The 23477-nt window shown below is 42.3% G+C and overlaps 1 protein-coding gene across 1 annotated transcript in view; it reads left to right on the forward strand.

The window, feature by feature from the left end:
* The window catches only part of ITGA2 (integrin subunit alpha 2), a 162065-nt gene that overhangs the window by 75706 nt on the left and 62882 nt on the right, over positions 1–23477 (forward strand). Inside the window, exons 8-13 of the mRNA XM_075589084.1 lie at positions 1507–1657; positions 4152–4317; positions 8230–8303; positions 10820–10958; positions 12304–12449; positions 13128–13271. Coding sequence (XP_075445199.1) covers positions 1507–1657; positions 4152–4317; positions 8230–8303; positions 10820–10958; positions 12304–12449; positions 13128–13271 — 820 coding nt within the window. The remainder of the gene's footprint in view (positions 1–1506; positions 1658–4151; positions 4318–8229; positions 8304–10819; positions 10959–12303; positions 12450–13127; positions 13272–23477) is intronic.

Consider the following 23477-nt stretch of genomic DNA (forward strand, 5'->3'; position numbering starts at 1 on the left):
TTAACAATAGTTCTCTCCCCAAGTTCTAGGAGACTTAACACCTTATTAATTATTATACCTTCCGGGCCCTCACTTGGCCCTGCCGTTTAGCGGCACACGGTATAACCTGAGTTTATGGCAATAATACAAAAACAACAATAACAATACCTGATCAGTATAATATTGATAAACTCACGTGATACAGGGTGTCCCGTCACTCAGGTAGGTTGCCCATAAAGAACAAACTGTCTACAGATTACTCAAACTTTAATCTAACGGCTTTTTTTGTTAAAAAGGATAAAGCCATACCTTTTTCCAAGTGTGCACGTTTGAGTAATGTAGGCAGCTGCTCCGTCTGGGTTTCCTGGTCCCGAGATATTGGGTCCCTATTCAAGGATGCGCCATCTGTGAAAGCATAGAAATAAAATCAATGAGACAAGGGTTCAAAGTAACACATGAGTTTATCTGTACCAAGGCACAATTGGGAGACAAGAGTTCAAAGAAAGAACTCAGGCCTCTGAAAACATATTGCTTAGTATCACATTTTTATACATTTCAAAATGAGTAATACACCCCTTAAGGGGGCTGGCTTATAGATAAATGATGATATGATGACATGCAAAAATATATATTTGCTGATGCCTAAATATGCTTTACATTGCTATATTCTTATCGATAATTTACCATAATGTGGGCCTCCCAACCCTGTGACATAAGGGAGTTACTGTGTTCAGCCCTGTATGTGTACTGTAGATAACAACTACACTATGGTCAGCAGGAATATCTTTAAGACATGAGAAATTGCTTACGAATGCTATTTCAATTCTTGCCTGCCTTGTAGGAATTAAAAAGGGTTAGTTATATCTAGGAGCGATACTCTGCAGATTCAAACATTCACAGTTCATTCATTCATTCACGAATGAGACAAATATATATTCATATAGCAAACACTCAGAAAATGGTGGTTTAGGCCAAAATGGAGGTGATGATAGCCACTCACATTATCTCAATCTTCACATTACTAATTTTATTATTTGTTGCTAATACAATATCTATCTCTCATCTTGGTGCGCTTTTGTGTTTTTTCTTGTTTTGCTGATATTGGTATCACCATCGGGGTTCCGGTGGAGACCACATTTGGAGGTGGGGGAGACACCTCATAAACACAGAAGCAGCAAGAGAACTGAGAGGGACCAACACTCCAAGTTTAAAGAGCCAGAGCGCGGACTAAACTTTTCATATTATATAAACATTAATGATTAAAAAAAAAAGCAAATATAAAGAAATAACATCCGTATAAAACTCTTAATTATGTTGTCCAATGTGCTGAAATACACAAATATGTATACCATTAGCCGGCACACTAATGAGACTAATGTATTTTATTAATCTTCTTTTACTTTAGGCTTCCTACGCTTGATAACATAAGCATTTTAAATACCTACAACATTCAGATATACTTAGTATTAAACTGTATGACTTGAGCAAATGTATCAACAATAAAGAAATATTCTCTCTGTACTGTAGACGGTCTGCTTTCTCTACGGAATATGGAGGTCGTCCCAGTGCAACGAAAGTCATGGTTGTCATCACAGATGGTGAATCGCATGATAACTCATTATTACGAGACGTGATTGCTAATTGTAACAAGGACAATATCACTAGATTTGGAATAGCGGTATGTAGACTTTTTGTACATTTATTTTGAAAATGAATTTTAATGTTGCTTCTAAAGTATTGCAATATTTATTTTTATTTACTTTGAATGATGGTATGATACAGTATGAATATTGAATCCTGGATTTAGGGGATTAGTTATTGTTGTCTTCTGGTTGCGAAACATATTTTTATCAAAAAAAAAATGCTAAAAGAAATGGGATTTCTTTTCTTTTCATACATTTTAAGCAATTTTTTTTACACCAGTATTTGAAACAAAAGGGAAGAAAGAAGTACTCACCATAACAGCAGTTTTCTTGCCAGGAGAAGAGTAATGCTTAAGATGAAAAAGATCAAACGGAACCCCATTGGATAATAACATCTGCTACATCTGTACAGGAAGCCTTAGCTACATCTGCATTTGAACATAGGGGTTACTCATCAAAGTTTCTTGACTGAAAAACTAGTGGCAATACTGGTGTAAACGGCACTCTATTGGGCTTAGAAGCACATTTATTATATAGTAAATACTATCAACATTTCGGTCCCACTGTCAGACCTTTTTCAAGATGTCTTGCATTAACGCTGGTGCGTTATTTAGCGGTAGTGCTATTGAAAACATTGGCTAAGCAGATAACCCATGTTATTTAACACGTTATTTCATGCTTTAACTTGCATTAACAGGTGTAATAACGTCTGCTACATCTGTACCTGGTATGGTGCTGTTCTGTGCAAGTCATCATATGTTTGCACAGAATAAAGTGCTCGAGATCTTGTAGTTTTGAAAATAGTTTCTTCTTTATTTTAAATGTGTCACGAAAGTTACCATGTTTACATCACTTTTTACGTAACTTCCTTTCTAAAGAAGTTTGTGTTTTTCACTGAGTTTCTCTAGATGATAAAAAATGCGCCAAATGTCTCAATAATTTTCAAAATGTTACATCTTGAAAATGTTTTGACTACATTTTGCCATTTCCCCCCCCATAATTACAGTAAAAAAAAATTGTGATTTCAAACCTTTCTTTCATGTCCCATTTAAAATGCTACCCCTGAAAATGAATAATCATAGAACTTGAAGTTGGCGAAAAATTGGATTTCCCAGAGGCTTTCATTCTATTAGTGACTGTAGAAGTGAGTTCTACAACATAACCTGTATAGGTAAAGAGAATATGCTGCTCGTGTTACTTGTATGAGTCAACAAAGCACATTTCAAGGTAATACCACAACATTTAATTACTTTCCTGATTAGTTTTCAAACTGGGATCTACGTATTAAGTGAAGCAAGTGTGGGGCTACCCGGTGGCAGATTTCCGATTGGGCCTGGGCCCAGGGCAGCAAAATTTTGAGGCAGCAAAAATGTCCGCCCCCATATACAGATGCCACGCTCTCAGGCCTGTTGGGCCTGAAGGAAAGGCACTTGTCTGTGGTTGCTGCCTTCTTGCTGCCGCCCTCCTCCTTGTTCCAAATTGCAACATCAAATGACGCCGCGGATGTCACCAGCGTAACATCACCAACGTGACGTCACCGGCGTCTCATTGCCATGGCAACGTGACATCGCGACATCAAATGACATCATTGCAATGTGACGCCATGACGTCACGTTGGTGACATCCACTGCGATTCGGAAGGAGGGCGGAAGCAAGGAAGCGGCCGCCACAGGCAAGTGCCTAGGGGCGGCGGATCTTCAAATCCGCTGCTGGGGCTACCAAAGAAAAAAACAAGGTCACATGACTAATGTGTATTGCACATCTCTATTCCTTTTGGAAATAAGGACTCTGTACTGTACGTACACTGTAATTTGCATACATGCAAATCTGCAAAGCAATACAGAGTCCCTCCCTATTCAGAATGATACTATGCGGACTGTACATACAGTGGCTTTATTTATTTATGCAATGTGCAGTAAATGCCATTTCTGTAATGAAGTGCAGTACAGTATATGCCAGGGTCTGCCATTGATCAAAATAGTCATTAATATGCTATATTGTGTAAAACGGAGTAATGAAGACCAATGTTTGTGACTTTCTGTGAAACGGGGAAACATTAACATCAGTTTACGGTATTCAGTACACAGGTATACAGTATATAAAATTGATTTTGCAATTTAATTTGTCTTTACTTGGTATAGTTCAGGGCATCTAAAAAGGGACACTCAGAAATGGGATGATAAACAGATGTACTGTAGCAGACGTTAATACTCCAGTTAATGTGTTGCGTTATTGCAGGTGCTTTATTTAGTGCTTATGAAAAGCATGTGTTGTTTAATGCATTATGAGGCATTGACGAGTGTAATAACATCCGCTACATCTGTACTGTTTAAAATGGTCAGGCTCAACAGAATATTACATAACATTAGTTCTAGGGTTCGAAAGAGTAAACTATCGTTTTTTAAGTTGCTCAAAAGTCCACTCTGTACCACTAAAATTGTCCAGAATCTGGCTATCAAATTTTGTGAATCTTGCATGGATTTTTTGTATGAAGATGCTAATTTATTTCTGTATATGTTTATTTTGAAGGTTTTGGGGTACTACAACAAAAACAACATTGACAGCAAAAATTTGATTAATGAAATAAAATCTATTGCTAGTCAACCCACAGAGAAATATTTTTTCAATGTGTCTGATGAAGCTGCATTGTTAGAAAAAGCAGGAACTCTGGGGGAGCGCATTTTTAGCATTGAAGGTACTGATTTTTTTTTCTTCAATTTATTTCTCCATTATATGTTGATTCTAAATTATTCTTTATTAAATGTACAATACCAATTCTCTCACTGAGAGAGACAAAGAGAGAGAGAGACAGACAGAGAGAGACAGAGAGAGAGAGAGAGAGACAGAGACAGAGAGAGACAGAGACAGAGAGTGACACAGAGAGAGAGACAGAGAGAGAGACAGAGAGAGAGAGAGACAGAGAGAGAGAGACAGAGAGAGAGACAGAGAGAGAGACAGAGAGAGAGAGAGACAGAGAGAGAGACAGAGAGAGAGAGAGAGACAGAGAGAGAGACAGAGAGAGAGACAGAGAGAGAGAGAGAAAGACAGACAGAGAGAGACAGAGAGAGGGACAGAGAGAGAGAGAGGGACAGAGAGAGAGAGAGAGACAGAGAAAGACAGAGAGAGACAGAGAGAGACAGAGAGAGACAGAGAGAGACAGAGAGAGACAGAGAGAGACTAGTTAGAGAGACGAGAGAGAGACTTTCCGGGTTAGCAATCCGCTTAAAATGGAAGAAAGTAGATTAACAAATTTTGCAAATGTGATAGAACTTTAGTTTTTTTGCACAGGCCACTCTTTGTTTCCTGGTCGTTTTTTCCTCTCTGCTTTCTACTGAAGCTTTGGAACTTCAATTACCGTTATTGTCCAACAAGTGTTGCTTAGCAGTTCGTTTCTGTAAGCGTAATCCAACTGCTACACTATATCATTATCCTATGAGCACAAAAATGAACACATTCGACTATGCCAAATGTAGTTATAGTTCTTCCTATTATTTCTCGTTGTTTCCAAATATATTTTCAGTGTTTCCTGGCAGAGGTTCCTTTCTCCCTTTCTTTGCTTTTTTACGATCCTCTTCCACATACAAAGATTTTTAGCCGTGAATAGAGTATGTTTTTACAAATGCATTTTTACAAACTGCTATCTAGGAAATATGATGAACAAAAACATAGTTCACAGTAAAAAAAAATAATTCAATTGATTCAGAAACAAAAAAAAAACATTGTTTGTATAAATGCTAACATGTAAAATGCCAGAATCAGGGTTTTGGTGACTGGGAGCTGGAAGATACAGCTACTGTACTAGGGAGGCAGGCTTGAGACTGAACTGTAAATGTGAGTGTCACGGCTGGGTCTGCCATAACACCAAATATCATGTTGCCTGTTGAATCTTTATTATTTTGTCAGTCATTTAATATTAGTCCTTTGTTGCAAAAAAGGAAATGTAGCTAAGAGCAAAGTAGCTACTGAAATAAACAGGTAGAGTGGGCTAGAAAGATGCTTTTGTTGGGACATGACAGCCTGTGCTGTTTTTTCTTTGAAAGAATGCAACAATTCTATGCATTCATTTAGTGGTTAAGATACAAAATCCTTGCAATTTATATATTCATGTGTCGTTCTGTTGTGTCCTGAAAAGGTATGCTGTGATCTACTGTATTAGCTGCCCAAATCAGATACATTAATAAAGCAATAATGACCACTTCACGCACAGAAATATCTATGTATGCAAGGTGTACAGTATGTGTCTATACACATACATGGTCTTCTTTCATTCCACAGCTTACTGCTGTATCACCTGTTATTCACTATTACATAACAACAAAGAGTAGCCTCTTAATCCTCCTCCACTAGCCTGCCAGCAACCACCCTGTCATAATATCCCACTTCCTCTGTATCCATGTGTAACACGTGTTCCCCTTCACCCCCCACCTCACTTAGAGGCCAGTGTATGGAAAGGAAGGCATTACCTCGCTGTTTTGTGCTTCACCTGTTGGTTCGCAGGATGTCTGAGTGGTCTGCAGATGTTATGAGACTTAGACAGGACTGGCTCTTACAGGATTCTAGTTCATCTCGGTGTTTCAGCGGCTCCAGTAGTGATGGCTCCCACAAGTGTAGGCGTCAGCAGCCACCACTACACACATACCTTCTCTCAGCCCAGGGACTGACACCTTAGACTGAAGTATAATTACAGGGTCTTTCACACATTACACAGCTCAGCAGCATATTTTTCTGCATATGCCCCAGGACTTCTGGACGTTGTTTCACTTCCTCTGCTCCAGGTGGTCTTGACTAGCCAGCCAAGTGAACAGGCTTACCCCGCAATGGGGAAGACTCATAGTTCCCACCATCTCTTCTCCCTCCTTCACCCTAGCCAGGGATCAGACAGGGACTCTTCATCCACCTCACTCCAGGAGGAGCAGGGAGGAACACAACCTCACCCTCCCCAGGCTGATGGGAAGTTTCTCTTAGCTCCTCTCTCTCTCGGGGGGAGAGAAAGACTGCCTCTAACTTTAGTCTACTCCCCTTAGAAACTTCTGGAAGGGGCGGGCTCATGGAGTGTACCCACCTACAAGGGGTTGTACACAGGCCATGAGTCACCACCTACCTTCCTTCACTTTCTGGGGAAGCAGAAATGGGGGGTCAAAGGCACAGATTAACCTGCTAATGCCTGGATCTTAACAGGGCTTACATAGCAGATACACTATGTGGGGTGAAACAGGTATGACTGGACACACCCTGTTACACATAGTAACGAAATACCAGCTCTCTACAATATTATATACGGTATGGTATCTGCGATTTCTGTATTTGTGCCATAACTGATAAAGAACCCCAGGAGGTTCCAAAACGTGTAACATATCAACTACCTGTTGGTGTGATAAAATTTATCACTCTTCCTACTCCTTCTTCCTCTGTTATTTTCCGACTCAAAATAAATCACATTTACTAAAAGATAGGTGGTATTCAAAATCAATAAAAGTGATATAAAGTGTGAGGAAAAACAACCTCACCTATGTATGCATAAGTAAAAGTATCGCACTGTTTCAAAATAAATTACAGGAGCAGATTCCCCCTCCCCTCAATGGGTTGTTCTCCCCTAGGTGGGAAGCAATGGGTCTCCAGAGCTCAACCTCATTAATATCAGCTCTGTGGATCCCCTGCTTCCCAAGATACATAAATCCGAAGGTTCTGCCAGTAGCCATGAGTTTAAAGCTCCTGGTCACGTGGGCCAAGAGGAAGCTGCAAATGATGACGTCACAGCTTCCTACTGTATTGGCCCGTGTGACGCGGGAGCTTTAAATCCACCACATTTCGATAGCCCCACGTAGCCCAGCCCCTGCTACTGGCACGCCCTGCGGAGGTCAGTATCTTGGAAATCAGGGGCTCCCCAGAGCTGAAATGAACGCAATTTCAAATTTATAACCCTAAAAAAAAAGAAAGGAAAGCAGGATTGCTGCTTTAATTATGACCCGGGTAAGAAACATTTTCAACCAAAAACCTATTCCATCGGGTTAATTAAACATCATCAAATGGGAAATAATAATGATTTTAAAAAGTAAGTCCAGTGAATCTGTGTATTTCCAACATGAGACCTCTGTGCGCTACTTTACAAACGTGCTCCCCATGTGGCTTATATATGGACGCTGCTTTAGACATTCCTGCGGTGACTGCGCCTGTGCGTTTCACTTAGCATGGATAGCCGCTTTCATATAAACATTAGGATAGTTGAAGTCAATAGTACACTCAAGGAATATAATGATGTTATTTACTATATGGAGCACTTTTTACTTATGTACCTAAATTCTTTTTTTTTTACATTTGGTTTTCTTATGTGTGTTTGTAATAGGCAGTTAGATTTATATACCTGAAAATACATGACATCTTTAATTTCTAAGAGATCCCTTCTCACTTCTTTCTTTGCATAACATTCTGTATTAAGACATATTTTAGTGTTATTTTCATTGAATATATACCGTATGATCATGTAAAAATGTATAAACTTGCCTCCTAAGTATTTGTTATATTGTTTTCAACTCATTTTTAATCTGTCACTTAAATGACTGACTTGATGTGGTGGAACAAAATAGTTTAAATTACGTATCTTATTCAGGCACGGTTCAAGGGGGTGAAACCTTTCAAATGGAAATGTCCCAGGTTGGTTTCAGTGCACAGTACACACAAAAAGTAAGTCAACTTTAAACTGTTTATAGAAAATATGTGCATCCAAAGGTTTCTTACCGTCCTTGTGGAGCAGTGGGCTACCCATGGCTAGCCCAAGGGTCGACTGCAATTAAATATGTATCCAATAACTATCAACCAAACATACAGTGTATTACTTTTATATAATAGGTAACCTTTTCTTTATTTTTATGTATAAATTAATTTGAAGGGGACTTACATGGAGTTCTTTACTAATTAGCTTTGTAACTGAGGGTTGTAATGGTGGAGAGTGGTTCTTAATTGGTTGGAAATTCTTTCTGGGCTAGAGGAGCGGGGCCAACTCCAGTCCTCAAGAGCTGCCAACAGTTCAGGTTGTTTCATCCCTGCTTCAGGTTGCTTCATCCCTGCTTCAGCACAGATGACTCAATCAGATGCTCAGTCTTTGACTGAGGGATATCCCGAAAACCTGAACTGTTGGTAGCTCTTCAGGACTGGAGTTGGCTACACCTGGACTAGAGTTGATGTAGATGTGCTACAGTGTATAAGAGAAATCCCCACCTTGCTTTTTATGGGGTTGTGTGACCAATGTTTAACATAATCACATTGTTTGTAGTTCTGTTACATTTATTCTAGCTGTACATTTTTCTTTGATAATCTTTTGCTGCTTGTCTCTGGCCAATTAACAGCCTCAACTATTGAGATTTAGGCTATAATTCCAGCCCCGATTATGTACTTACTATACTGTATGGCTACATCAGCATGGTCCAGGCCAGGGGGGCTCAACTCCAATCCTCAAGCCCCCCTAACAAGTCAGGTTTTCAGGATATCCCAGCTTTAGCACAGGTGGCTCAATCGACTGAGCCTCTAATTGAGCCAACTGTTCTGAAGCAGGGACTGATTGAGACATATGTGCTGAAGCAGGGAAATCCTGAAAACCTGACCTGTTGGGGGGGGTGGGGGGGCTTGGGAACTGGAGTTGAGCACTCCTGGTTCAGACAGTTGGTTAATAAACCCTTTTTTTCTGGATAAGTGTATGTACATACCCATTGGTCGACAAATCGCCAAAAAATCTACTCGCCACCTAGTACCACACGTGTGCTGCTTGGGCCAATAGGAGCTCGCCACGATGTTAAATCCACTCGCCTGGGGCGTGCAAATGTATAGGTTTGTCGAACACTGTACATACCTATGTATATCCTTTTAATATGTAGCAATACTACAGATGCAGCGGCCGTTATCCGAACATTTACCTGGGTACATTTTTTGTACATATATATTCACAAATTTTGCTGCTGCAGAAATAATGGCCCATCGGATTAACACAGCAGGGTCCCTTTACCGGGGTCTGCCTTTCTATAATAGACGCGCATTAAGAGATAGGCTGAATCAGTCACTCTAACTGCGCGCCTCTCACAGGCGATCGCGTGGGGTTTATTTAATTTTAAACATTATTGTAATGTAGCAGGGGGTCTCCCGAGCTGAATCACATTGATTTCAAGTCCGGGGACCCCCTACTTCCCGAGATACAGGCCCCGTTATGGGGTGCCGGTATCTCCTATGCATGAAAATGTCTCGCGTCATGTGATCAGCCTCTTACTGCGCGTCTATTACAGACAGGCAGACCCCGGTATGACTAACACAGCAGGTACCCCTGCTGTGTTAATCCGATGGGCCATTATAGTCTGCCCCGGCAAAACTTGTGCGAATCACGGGGAGATCTCGAAATCCATTTCGAGATTTGTTCGAATAACGGCCGCTGCATCTGTATACTCATTAATGTTTAATCAAGCATATATGGCTAATATTTTTTGGCAAGGCATAGAAATATTTTGTCTGAAAATTAGCAACATCTAACTTTGCATACATATTTGTATTTTGTCTGTGCTAAACAAGGCGTAAGTGACAACATAATCAAACTGAATAAAAACTGTATTATGAGGTGGGACTACTTCTGGGTAATTTGTTATAGTTTTAGTGGTATCAAATTCCACCATATTTGCATGTTTGTCTTTTTTTTTTTTTTTTACTGTATTCAACTTTTTAAATTATTTTTATTTATATTATATTTTTAAAAAGCACCAAGTAAAAACTGGAAGCACTAATTGTGAAAATCTCTATATATTATAAATTAAAACTTCATAACTAAAAGCTGACAAACTACAGTCTCTAAAGCAATGCATTCTCCTTCCAAGCAGGAAAAAAAGGCAGCACTCCAGAGGACTAATAATGGATTTATTTAAAGTGAAATCAGATCAGATTTCACTTTAAATAAATCCAATATTAGTACTCTGGAGTGCTGACTTTTTTTCCTGCTTGGAAGGAGAATACATTGCTTTATGAATTGCGCTGTTTGGCGCATGGCGAGGCAGATCCAAACAAGGGGTCATGTGAGGGCACCTTTTTTCTATACCTATTAAACTATAGTATCTGACATATTTTGCCCTGAAATGTGTTCTTTACCAGGCATATCTGACTAATTTTGATATATTGGTCACAATATGTATAAATATTAATTATTATCATTTTTTTTAATCTCATAGGGGTTATTAATGTTGGGTGCTGTTGGTGCCTATGACTGGAGTGGTACAGTAGTTCATCAAACCTCAAAGCAGTTTTCTATTTTTCCTTATAATGCATTTGAAAAAGTGACTCATGACCGAAACCAAAGTTCTTATCTAGGTAAGAAAAGTCGCACAAATGTAACCTACTGTGCTACAATGTGTTATTTGTCCTGAAGAAATCCTTCCATTTTTTTAGGCTATTCACAGAATGAAATCATTATACATTTCCAGGTACATATTGTTTGATGACATCAACAAATTGATTCATATGTATTAGCATGTTTGAAGGCGCTAAGGGGCCTATTCATTATCTGCGATAATGTGACAACAGGTAGATACAAAAATGTATCTCACTGTATTCATTAAACAGTTGTGGAGCATTTAAGCCGCATTTAGCAAACAGCATTTAAAGATGGTTCGGTTCTGGCTATACAATTCTGTGCAATATGCAAAGGAACCAAGGCTGCAAAATGAGCTATTCACGTGTTTTTCAATAAGGTGTGAGATTGCATATCGCATGGAAAGGCCCAGCTACATATCTTGTGCAGTACAGTATATGAGAGAGCTCGAGGACGGGGAGAGGAGAAGGAGAGAAAAGTGCATAATGCATAAAAGCTCAAATTGAGGGCTGAGCGTTCGGATAGTGAAGATTAGGGGGATACTAAGGTTAACTTAAGTAGCCTGTGCAGCTGTGGAACGAGAGAGACAGAGACGAGAGAGAGAGACGAGAGAGAGGGACAAGAGAGAGATATTCTACATACCGTACTACTGACATTGTTAATCTCTTCAATTTGTGGTGAGAACAATCACTTTTTACTCTGGACAAGTAATGTCAACATTCACATGTTATTTTATTTTATTTTTTTTGCATAATGCTTGAATACATTGTTGTTATTTTGCTACATCTCACCACGAGTTGAAGCTATTAACGATGTCTCTCTCTCTTTCTCTAAGTTTGTTTCAGTACCAGTGCAGTTCTGTCTTTCCATTGCATTGTTTAAACTGCTAGGTTTGAGAAGTTATTATTCTCTTTGATTAAGAGATCAGCGCCAGATGTAACAAAATCAAACAGGTTTCATAAATATGCCACCAGTGCTAATGGGTTGCACAGTATGGAGCAAATTTCCCCCTTAAATTGGCCTACAGCTGTACTGTACATACTATTTAATTGAACTTTTACTATCCCAAAAATGGTTCCATATAGAATGTTAAGCTATTGGGGCAGGAACACTTTTCTAGTAGATTTAACCTTTAAGCAACATGTATTTTTTTCAATTTGTATTATTCTTCCCTGTGTTATGTCTTGTACATAATCTTTGTAAAGCGCTGTATAGATAGTGGGCACCATATCAATAAAAATGCAATACAATGAATGCAAAACAAGCAATGTGAAAAAATGCTTCTTCTGTGGCTCATCTTTACTATTGTACAATAAATGCGATGTCACTGCTTTCTCTCTTTAGGATATTCAGTCGCTGTTCTCAAAATGGAGAACTCAGCAAATTTTGTTGCCGGGGCCCCTAGAACTAACTACACTGGTCAAGTTGTGGTGTATAACATTAACAACCAGGGAAATGTTACAGTTATCCAGATTCAGAGGGGGGAACAGGTACGTGTGCTATCTTTGCTGAGGGAAACCGTATCTTTAAGAAAACATGCTGAGCATTTTCAGTACTGAAGTTAAAGTGTGATTGTTCTACTTGGTACAGAATACATTACCTTTTTTTCCAAGCCTAAAAAGTTAATAACAAAATAAAGATCGTTATTTAAAATAATTTTAAAGCTGTGTTGATGCAGTGTCAAAATGTAACCCGACCCTTATTTATCACTTTTAGCATTGTTTTGCTGCATACGAGTAATCACCCTCACTAATATTTATAATGCACTTATACTAGTCATAAACCATATCAGTGGAATCAATTTTGCATTTGCACCTGTAGGTGATGTTTGGAAAATAGTCCTCCTGCACTCTGTATTGTACTTGTGTATATTCATAATGGAGCCATTATTTCACATCTTCTGATACATATGAATAGATATTTGGGGGGATGACATTCATAAACACAGTTTTCAGGAATTGCACATTTTCCTTCAACAGAAAAATACTAATACAGTCTTTAAACCTTCAAAGATATTGGAATAGCTGAATGGATCATATCAAAGTTTCAAATAGAAAGCGCACAACAAAGTACTTCTTCAGCAACATAATGTTCAGCACTCTCAGCTTTAAATAATTTGCTTGAATTTCATGTACAGTAATAACTGCATTGTTATGGTTCAATTGCAGATTGGTTCCTACTTTGGCAGTGTTATTTGCTCTGTAGATGTCAACAGAGATTCTGTTACTGACATCCTATTGGTAGGAGCTCCAATGTTCATGAATGAGCACAAGAAAGAAGAAGGACAGGTGTACATGTTTTCTGTCAATAAGGTAATACACAATTATTTTATAGGACTGAAAGTTTGGTAGAAAAATATTTTTTTCCCACAAAATTCAATGTGTGTCTTTGCTATTTATTTAATATTATTCTCTTGTCCATTTTATTCACATTCTTCTTTTTTTGTGACAGATGTTTACTCTTACAGAAACTAACATCATTGGCTCTTGACTTCTGCCATGTGAATAGAAAACTTAACGTTGTATTTTTTCATAAGCAGCAGAATCCAATCCTCTGGCATCCTTCCTGACATTTTCAGTGACCATGCAATAGTGTACTGTGTAAGGAAAAGTAAATCACCCCAATCAAGCCCTAAAGTTCTCCTCACTAGAACAGTTAGAAACTCTAACCCACAACAGTTTCTGGCAGACCTTACCAACAGCGCTTGGTACAGAATCAACTTAATTCCCGACCCTGATTCTGCGCTCGACTATTTCCAATCCGAGTTCTTAAAACTCTGTGGTACCCATGCTCCACTACGCCGAATAAGAGTACGGAGGGCCCACCTGACATGGGTTACAACTGACCTTATAGCGCTCTACCATTTCAGGGATGCCTTGTGGAAAAGCTACAAAGTAACTGGCACTACCAAGGATCTTAATCACTACAGATGCCTGCGGAGTATGTGCACAAGGCAAACAAGACACGCAAAAGCACAATATTACTCTGACAATCTTCACCAGAATACATCAAACCCAACTACCTTCTGGAAAGTTATCAACAATATATTCCAGCCTTCTAGCCATCAACAACTAAGTACAGTAATATCACTAAGGAGGGCATTACTCTGACAAACCGCACTGACACTGCAAATGCATTCAATGATTACTTTGTGGGTTGTGCTACCAACTTATTAGTGAAACGCAACCCAAACCACAAACATGAACCTCATTCTGAGTGTACCCCTATAGCCCTACTCTCTCCCAACCCTGCTCACAATTTTTAATTTGTCCCAGTATCCGAAGAGGAGATTACATAAGCGCTCCTCAAACTAAAACTAAGCAGCCAATGTGAACCTAACTTACAGCACTCAGAGGAAAGTCAGCAAAATAATGTATTGAAACAGACACAAAAATCTGTGTCAATACATTATTTTGCTGACTTACCTCTGAGTGCTGTCTCTCTTTGCTGTTCTGCTGCCCCGCTGGATGGTAACGTACTATATATATATATACTGTATACAGTGCTCAAAAAATATTTTGCCAGCTGGCGAGGTGCGGCGGGGTATGGCTGTAGCGCGATCGGGCACATGCGCAAAAAAATACTCTGTGCGCATGCGCAGGGAAGCAGGGTGTCCAGACCCCTTCTTTGCTCCCCCCCCCCGGTCCTGTCTCCCAACCCGCATGGGCACTGTGATGAGCGCACAACAACCTTGTTCCCCCTGCGCATATTGGAGGATTAGCCATCCTGGCGGTCGCAGACCGTCATTCCCACCACAAAAACCCTTCCGCGATGTACACCCAGGACGCGCTATCTCGTGGCCCAGTTACGCGCGCGCGGATCTTGCACGGTCTAACTCTCTGCCCGCGGGTTCTGACTCCACCCCCCGCTCCGGAGCACGACGGATGTGCTCGTCCAGCCTCCCCGCTGACACGCTTTCCAAGCTGCGCCCCCACTCTGATTATGGACAGGACCGGCGTGGGAGTGATGCGTGTTCTAGGCTCCACCCCCTGGCCTCCGTGATGGGCACGGGTCGGCACGATCGGCCCCGCCTCCATTCCTGATCAGACTGCATCATAGGGCACACCTGTGTGCACCAGCAGCCTATTGGATTCTACTTCCTGGTCCTGCCCTGGCTGGCTATTGGAGGGCCTTCCTTTATATACCTTCCTGCTGCATACTCTCATTGCTGAGCATAGTCTATTGTGATGCCGTGCCTTGCCGCATTCCTGTTCATTGACCTTGCCTTGCTTTGCCGTGCCTGTTAACCTCTTGTTGCCTGACACTGCTTCTCTACTTGGACTCTGCACCTCTCCTCTCCTGATCTGACTACGAACCCCCATTCTCCTGTCTCCAGTCCTGACCTTGGCTTAGTACTCCAACGATCCGATACTCTCCTATCCTGAACCTGGCTACGTACCCCAACAATCTGCTACTCTCCAATCCTGAACTTGGCTATGTACCCTGACGATCCGCAACTCTCCACTCCTGACCTGGCAAGTACTTACAACTATTCTCAAATCTATAATCCTGACCTGGCTTGCACGACCAATCTACATCCTAGGCGCGCCCGCGTTTCTGTGGATTGGCGTTAATCAATTCCCTACCTCAGCACCGCGGTTGCGCTTTGTTTGTGGTGAGCTACACGTTACAGCATACCTCCCACCCCGGGCAGCAGCCACGGGGTTGGGGGGAATTGGGGGGGGGAGTGCTGCAAATGCTGCCTGTTGACCCGCTCCCTACGTGGGATGGGGGGGAAGCACCGTGGTGAGCCTGCGCCCACCAACCTGGCTCCCCCCGCACCAGCCAACCCGGCTCCCCCCGCACCAGCCAACCCGGCTCCCCCTGTGCCAGCCTCCTGCCCCTGGCAGCAACAGACAACTAAATGCTCCCGTGGGAATTAGCCCACCAGTCTCGCCCCCCCTCCGAGTCTACCTCCCCCCGACTACCTCTCGCCACCCCTCCCCCCAGCCTACCTCCCGCCACGGGCAGCAGCCGCTGGGATTGGGGGCAGGGGGAAAAGCATGGACGAAACTTCCTCTGAAGCGTCTGGCAGGCAGGGAAGCAGGAAGCAGCACCCGTTCAAGGTCAGTCACCCACCCACCTAAGTCACCCACCCAGGCAGTCAGCCACCCATACAGTCAGTCACCAACCCAGACAGTCACACACCCACCCACCCAGACTAGTCACACACTCACACACTCAATTCTTAGTAGGAATTTAAATTGGGGCAGGGCTAGGGCTAAGTGACGAGTAGATTTTTTGGTTTTGGCGAGTAGATTTTTGGGTGATTTGTCAAGCATTAAGTGTGTGTGTGTGTGTATATATATATATATATATATATATATATATATATATATACTGCATATAAACACTGGAAGGAAGAAAAACTCAGTACAAGCACTGAGATGAATCAAAAAGTATATATATATATTCATCTCAGTGCTTGTACTGAGTTTTTCTTCCTTCCAGTGTTTATGTATATATAATAAAAAAGGTATCACCGAATACTGAAGAACTCATTTATTCTGCACTATATATTATATATATATATATATATATATATATATATATACAGCTAAACCCCGTTATAACGCGGGTCTCGGGGTCCACCCCGAGACCACCACATTACTAACGGGGTTGCGAAAAAAAAATGGCCGCCGCTTTAGCGCATATTCATCCCTCGGGACAGGAGATGGGAGCGGGCATGTCCCTCCGCTCCCCGCTTCCCCCTGTCACCGCGGGACAGCCCGCGGGGCAGGAGATGGAGCGGGGATGTCCCTCCTGTCCCCGCTTCCCCCTGTCACCGCGGGACAGGCCGCGGGGCAGGAGATGGGAGCGGGAATGTCCCTCCTGTCCCCGCTTCCCCCTGTCACCGCGGGACAGGCCGCGGGGCAGGAGATGGGAGCGGGGATGTCCCTCAGGTCGCCGCTTACCTCAGATCCCTCCACGTGCCCGGTGCTCCCGCTGCCTGCATGGAGGTGGTAGCGGGGGGTTTCTTCTCCCCACCGCTGTCCCCGGTGCTCCCGCTGCCTGCGCGGGAGGAGTGGGGGGAGCGGGTGGTGGTGCTGGTCGCGGCCTTTCCTCTGCTCCGACCCCACCCCCGTCTGTGTAGAGTGAGAGAGTGTGTGTGTGTATGTATATATGGGAGAGAAAGTGTGTGTGTGTATATGGGTGTGTGTATGTGGGTGTGAGTGTGTGTAAGTGTCTGTGAGTGTGTGTAAGTGTCTGAGTGTGTGTGTAAGTGTGTGTAAGTGTGTGTGAGTGTCTGTGAGTGTCTAAGTGTGTGTGAGTGTCTGTGAGTGTCTGTGAGTGTGTGTGAGTGTGTGTGAGTGTCTGTGAGTGTGTGTGTAAGTGAGTGTGTGTGTGAGTGTGTGTGAGTGTGTGTGTGAGTGTGTGTGAGTGTGTGTAAGTGTGCGTGAGTGTGCGTGAGTGTGCGTAAGTGTGTGAGTGTCTGTGATTATCTGTAAGTGTGTGTGAGTGTCTGTGAGTGTGTGTGAGTGTGTGTAAGTGTCTGTGAGTGTCTGTGAGTGTCTGTGAGTGTGCGTGAGTGTGTGTGAGTGTGCGTGAGTGTGCTTGAGAGCTGCTACTCTCCCCCCTTCCCGGACTGCAGGAGGGAGCTGTTACTCTCCCCCCACTCCCTCCACTGGCTGCAGGAGGGACCCGCTACTCTCCCCCCCCCTCCCTCCACGGACTCGGGCTGGAGCACTCATACATACACACATACACACATACACACATACACACACACACACACACACACACAGGCACTCACGCACTCATACACACACACGCGCGCACACACATGCAGGCACTCACGCACTCACACACACACACACAGACAGACAGGCACTCGCACTCACACACACAGACCGCTAACCCCCCCCCCCCCCGCCGCAGTACAGGGCCCGCCGTAGCCGCAGCGCAGGGCCCCGCCACCCCCCCACCCCCCCACAGCACAATGACTTCCCACCCCCTTAACTTTGTCAAACAAAAGTCACAAGACGTTGTACAGGCAAAATACATCTGTTAAAGTGCAGTTGTCTGTTTATTTCTATATAATAATTGTGTGCAGTGTGCAGTGTATGTGCAGTGTGTGTGCAGTGTGTCAGTGTGTGCAGTGTGAGCAATGAGGAGTGTGTGTGCAGTGTACAGTGTGTGTGCAGTGTGTCAGTGTGTGCAGTGTGAGCAATGAGCAGTGTGTGTGCAGTGTGTCAGTGTGTGCAGTCTGAGCAATGAGCAGTGTGTGTGCAGTGTGTCAGTGTGTGCAGTGTGAGCAATGAGCAGTGTGTGTGCAGTGTGCAGTGTGTGTGCAGTGTGTCAGTGTGTGCAGTGTGAGCAATGAGGAGTGTGTGTGCAGTGTACAGTGTGTGTGCAGTGTGTCAGTGTGTGCAGTGTGAGCAATGAGCAGTGTGTGTGCAGTGTGCAGTGTGTGTGCAGTGTGTCAGTGTGTGCAGTGTGAGCAATGAGCAGTGTGTGTGCAGTGTGTCAGTGTGTGCAGTGTGAGCAATGAGCAGTGTGTGTGCAGTGTGCAGTGTGTGTGCAGTGTGAGCAATGAGCAGTGTGTGTGCAGTGAGTGTGTGCAAAATTTTTTTTTTAAACGGGAGCCACGGGAAAACCGCGTTATAACCGAATCGCGGTATAACGAGGTACGTTATAACGGGGTTTAGCTGTATATATATATATATATATATATATATATATATATATATATGCACTATATATTATATATATATATATATATATATAATATATATATAGTGCAGAATAAATGAGTTCTTCAGTATTCGGTGATACCTTTTTTATTGGACTAACAATTTATGTCATAGGACAAGCTTTCGAGAGTTCTCCTCTTTTCTTCAGGTCAAGCAATACTGATATACAAAGGAATCTATGGCTAAAACAGTGTGGGGAGAGGAAAAAAAAAACCAACAGATATTTACTGTAGATAAGGTAGGGTGTTAAGTGTTTGAAGCCAGGGGACAGTGTCAATGAAAGGTGGGGAGGGATACTGGGGGGGAGAGAAAATGTGGATAAGAATAGAGGCAAGCAGGATAATTACAAGCAATTTTGATAGGGTGTGAGAAAACCCATGTCTGCATTAAGTCCTTTGGTTTTGGTGTCAAAGAGTCTTATCATTCTGAGTTCAAATGTTTTCCGTTCTTGAGTGCTTTTAAACATTCCATTGAGGATTTTGATTTTTAGATCATTTATGGAATGATCTGCTTGTGAGAAGTGAAATGTACCTACAACTAATGGGGACTGCAATGGGTACCAAGATGCACCGCAATATGCCAGTCTTTTCATGGCAAATCTTGAACAAAGATTCCTAACTACATGCCTCCACAAACCCTACAAATACTGCAGATACATTGATGACCTGTTTATAATATGGACAGTGGGTGAAGAAAACCTAAAACAATTCCACGAGTCCCTGAACTCATTCCATCCATCAATTAAACTCAAAATGGATTATTCGGCAAACCTAGTAAACTTTCTAGATACTACAGTAACACTGAAAGATGGCAAACTACACACATCTGTATACAAGAAACCTACTGACAGATGCAGTTACCTCCACAACTCCAGCTTCCATCCCACTCATACAAAACAAGGTATCATACACAGTCAAGCTATAAGATACCCCCGCATATGCTCTGACACTGAAGACAGAAACAGGCATCTCACAACCCTGACCGAATCGTTCAGACAGAAGGGATACAAACCAAAGACCATTGCCAAAACTATTACATCTGCAATAAAAGCCCCATGAGAACACCTTCTACAATACAGACAGAAAGAACCTACCACACGCATACCACTAGTGACCACATACAACCCTACCCAAGAGGGTATACGAAAAATAATCAAAGATCTGCAACCCATGCTGACAGAGGATGCGACATTAAAAGAAATCTTTCCCAAACCTCCCATTCTTGCATTCCGGTCATCAATGTATCTGCAGTATTTGTAGGGTTTGTGGAGGCATGTAGTTAGGAATCTTTGTTCAAGATTTGCCATGAAAAGACTGGCATATTGCGGTGCCATCTTGGTACCCATTGCAGTCCCCATTAGTTGTAGGTACATTTCACTTCTCACAACCAGATCATTCCATAAATTATCTAAAAATCAAAATCCTCAATGGAATTTTTAAAAGCACCCAAGAACGGAAAACATTTGAACTCAGAATGATAAGACTCTTTGACACCAAAACCAAAGGACTTAATGCAGACATGGGTTTTCTCACACCCTATCAAAATTGCTTGTAATTATCCTGCTTGCCTCTATTCTTATCCACACTTTCTCTCCCCACCAGTATCCCTCCCCACCTTTCTTTGACACTGTCCCGTGGCTTCAAACACTTAACACCCTACCTTATCTACAGTAAATATCTGTTGGTTTTTTTTTTTCCTCTCTCCACACTGTTTTAGCCATAGATTCCTTTGTATATCAGTATTGCTTGACCTGAAGAAGAGAGGAGAACTCTCGAAAGCTTGTCCTATGACATAAATTGTTAGTCCAATAAAAAAGGTATCACCGAATACTGAAGAACTCATTTATTCTGCACTATCGCAACTGGACTAACACGGCTATTTTCTGCTTTATATATATATATATATATATATATATATATATATATATATATAAACACTGGGAGGAAGAAAAACTCACAACAAGCACTGAGATGAATCAGAAAGTAACAAACCTTTAATAAACCAATTAAGACAAAGAATTAAGTAAATAGACAGATTAATATCAAAGCTGAGACCAAAAGAAAAGCCTAACAAATAATCAAAGAACACCTTTTAAATCTCAAATCAACTGCTTATAGGGGCACAAAATAACAACTCAAATAAAGTGCTTGATCATGCTAAAACCTCATAAAGGACATGTGTAACCTAAACAAACAGTGGGATCTAAATTGTTCCCACTGAAAGTCGTGGCTGGCCAGTCCATACAACGTGCATGAATAAATGTGTATAAAAAAAGTACCTAGCGGAACAAAACTGAGCTAAACCCTGTATGGGAAATGTACAGAGACCAGTGGAAGTAAGTCTGTTAATACAGAGGAACACATAATGTCCAGTATAATGCTTAGATGGTATAGCAATTTTAGCAGCACGAATAAAGAAGGCGGTGATAGATCCAAATGATTACTGCTGAGATGCAAACATAAGAGTCCCAGATTAGAGCAATAATAATGGGCATGTCAGGAAACCCATCACCAAATATCCCATATGTGGCTCCTGGATGTAGAGATGTAGAGAGTGGATAACGAATAGCAGATTATATCTGCAGACAGCAAAGCACAATCTTTCTTTAGGAAGCCGGGTAGGTATCACTCGGGTTTAGCCGACAATCAGCTGCAATAAGCATGGAAGGCTCCGGTATCCGTGGTAATGATCTATCTCATCTGCCGGTCCCACGATTCCAACGCCTGCTGCGCCCTCGTCCATGTCCACATCCGGTCATACAGAGGTGGCTTCACGATGGGAGATGAGGGATATTAGGAATTAAGTCATCTAATTATCAGTACATTAATACCGGACAAGGGAAGGGGGAAGGGGAAATGGGAAGGGAGGGGAAACCCTCGCTACTGCTCACTGGACTAGATTGGTGGAGGTGCTACTATCAGGGGTAAAACGTTAGGGAATACATGGGAGAAAAAGAACCCCAAGGAGAGCACTCATCCGCAGTGGAATAAAGACTGGTGTACCAGAATCAAGTGACTGTGGGTGGACATGAGTGATTTAAAACATATATATCTTTATTTGACAAAAAACAGATAGAGTGCGCAAATTATTAAATCTATTGATTAACCCCTTCACCTCCGTGTATTATTTATATAACAAAATACAACCTCTAAATCGATGGGTGACCTGCAGCTATATGAACAGGGGTAAACCCCTAGGCAACTGAAACACAAAAAAGACAAAAGCGCAAACGCACATAGTGAAGTTTGTAAAAATGGGTGAATATAATTTTAGGGTATAATATCTGCGTACATCAGGTTAGTGGGTATAAAGCATTTCATGTGCAATACATGAGTTTACCAACGCCGCACTGCCGCCTCCAGACTTTGGGAACTCTCTCTCACAGCATCCAGGACACACTGTCTCGATTGTAGTTGGAAACCTCCACTGCGGTGCTGTGTCTTGGTCAGTCTCCTTCCCCGGTCGCTGCCGTTATAGCTGCTCCTTCTCGGGTCTGTTTTCCAGCTGCCACTGTGTCTCAGCTCACTTCGGCAGTAGGTCACGTGTCCCGCGGGGTTTGCGACCGGCCGCAAAGGGAGGTGGTGCCGTAAAGCACGATCTTAGCTTTACTGCAATTTGCCGAATGTAGTTTTTTTGTGAGAAGTCAGTCCAATGCAGGAAAAATCACACAGAGTGTGGGGATAGAGTCCTAGGACTTATTAAAATCTTTATCCAACGCGTTTCGAAGCCTGAAGAAGAAGCCTATGCTTCGAAACGCGTTGGATAAAGATTTTAATAAGTCCTAGGACTCTATCCCCACACTCTGTGTGATTTTTCCTGCATTGGACTGACTTCTCACAAAAAAACTACATTCGGCAAATTGCAGTAAAGCTAAGATCGTGCTTTACGGCACCACCTCCCTTTGCGGCCGGTCGCAAACCCCGCGGGACACGTGACCTACTGCCGAAGTGAGCTGAGACACAGTGGCAGCTGGAAAACAGACCCGAGAAGGAGCAGCTATAACGGCAGCGACCGGGGAAGGAGACTGACCAAGACACAGCACCGCAGTGGAGGTTTCCAACTACAATCGAGACAGTGTGTCCTGGATGCTGTGAGAGAGAGTTCCCAAAGTCTGGAGGCGGCAGTGCGGCGTTGGTAAACTCATGTATTGCACATGAAATGCTTTATACCCACTAACCTGATGTACGCAGATATTATACCCTAAAATTATATTCACCCATTTTTACAAACTTCACTATGTGCGTTTGCGCTTTTGTCTTTTTTGTGTTTCATATCTTTATTTGAGTCATAACTCAGAACAATAAAATAATGGGGTGGGGAACGCTGTAGATCAGGTTTAATGCTCTGAAAAACTAGTGTACAGCGAATTAAAAGGGGTACGGAGTGAACCAAAATATGAACCACTCTACTGTCTAAACTACTTGAGTGTGCTAGGGCTAGGTGTCCTATGAATACCACCACACTCGATGCTAGGCGGTACAGGTATGGCCCAAAGTAGGGTTTTTGGGCAGACCGGTGCCACTGAAAGTAGTGTTACCTGTTGGCACCTATATAGCCCTATATTGGCCCAGATCAGTACTGGTCAGTAGTTTCAAAGGGGGTGCACATATAGTGCCTGTTAACAAATTATTATCCTAAGCACAATGTATGAATAAATGTTTGTCACAATTATTCACAGTAGGAATCTTCCTAATGCTATGTCACACAGTATAATAAGGCATAGTGATATCAGTGATACCTATAACAGTACACACGTAGTGTCTGTTTACATGAAAGTATGTCATGTGTGTGTCAGGCAGTATAGCAGACAGGGTAAATGCCTGT

Source organism: Ascaphus truei, chromosome 1 (assembly GCF_040206685.1).
Source record: "Ascaphus truei isolate aAscTru1 chromosome 1, aAscTru1.hap1, whole genome shotgun sequence".
Lineage (NCBI taxonomy): Eukaryota > Metazoa > Chordata > Amphibia > Anura > Ascaphidae > Ascaphus > Ascaphus truei.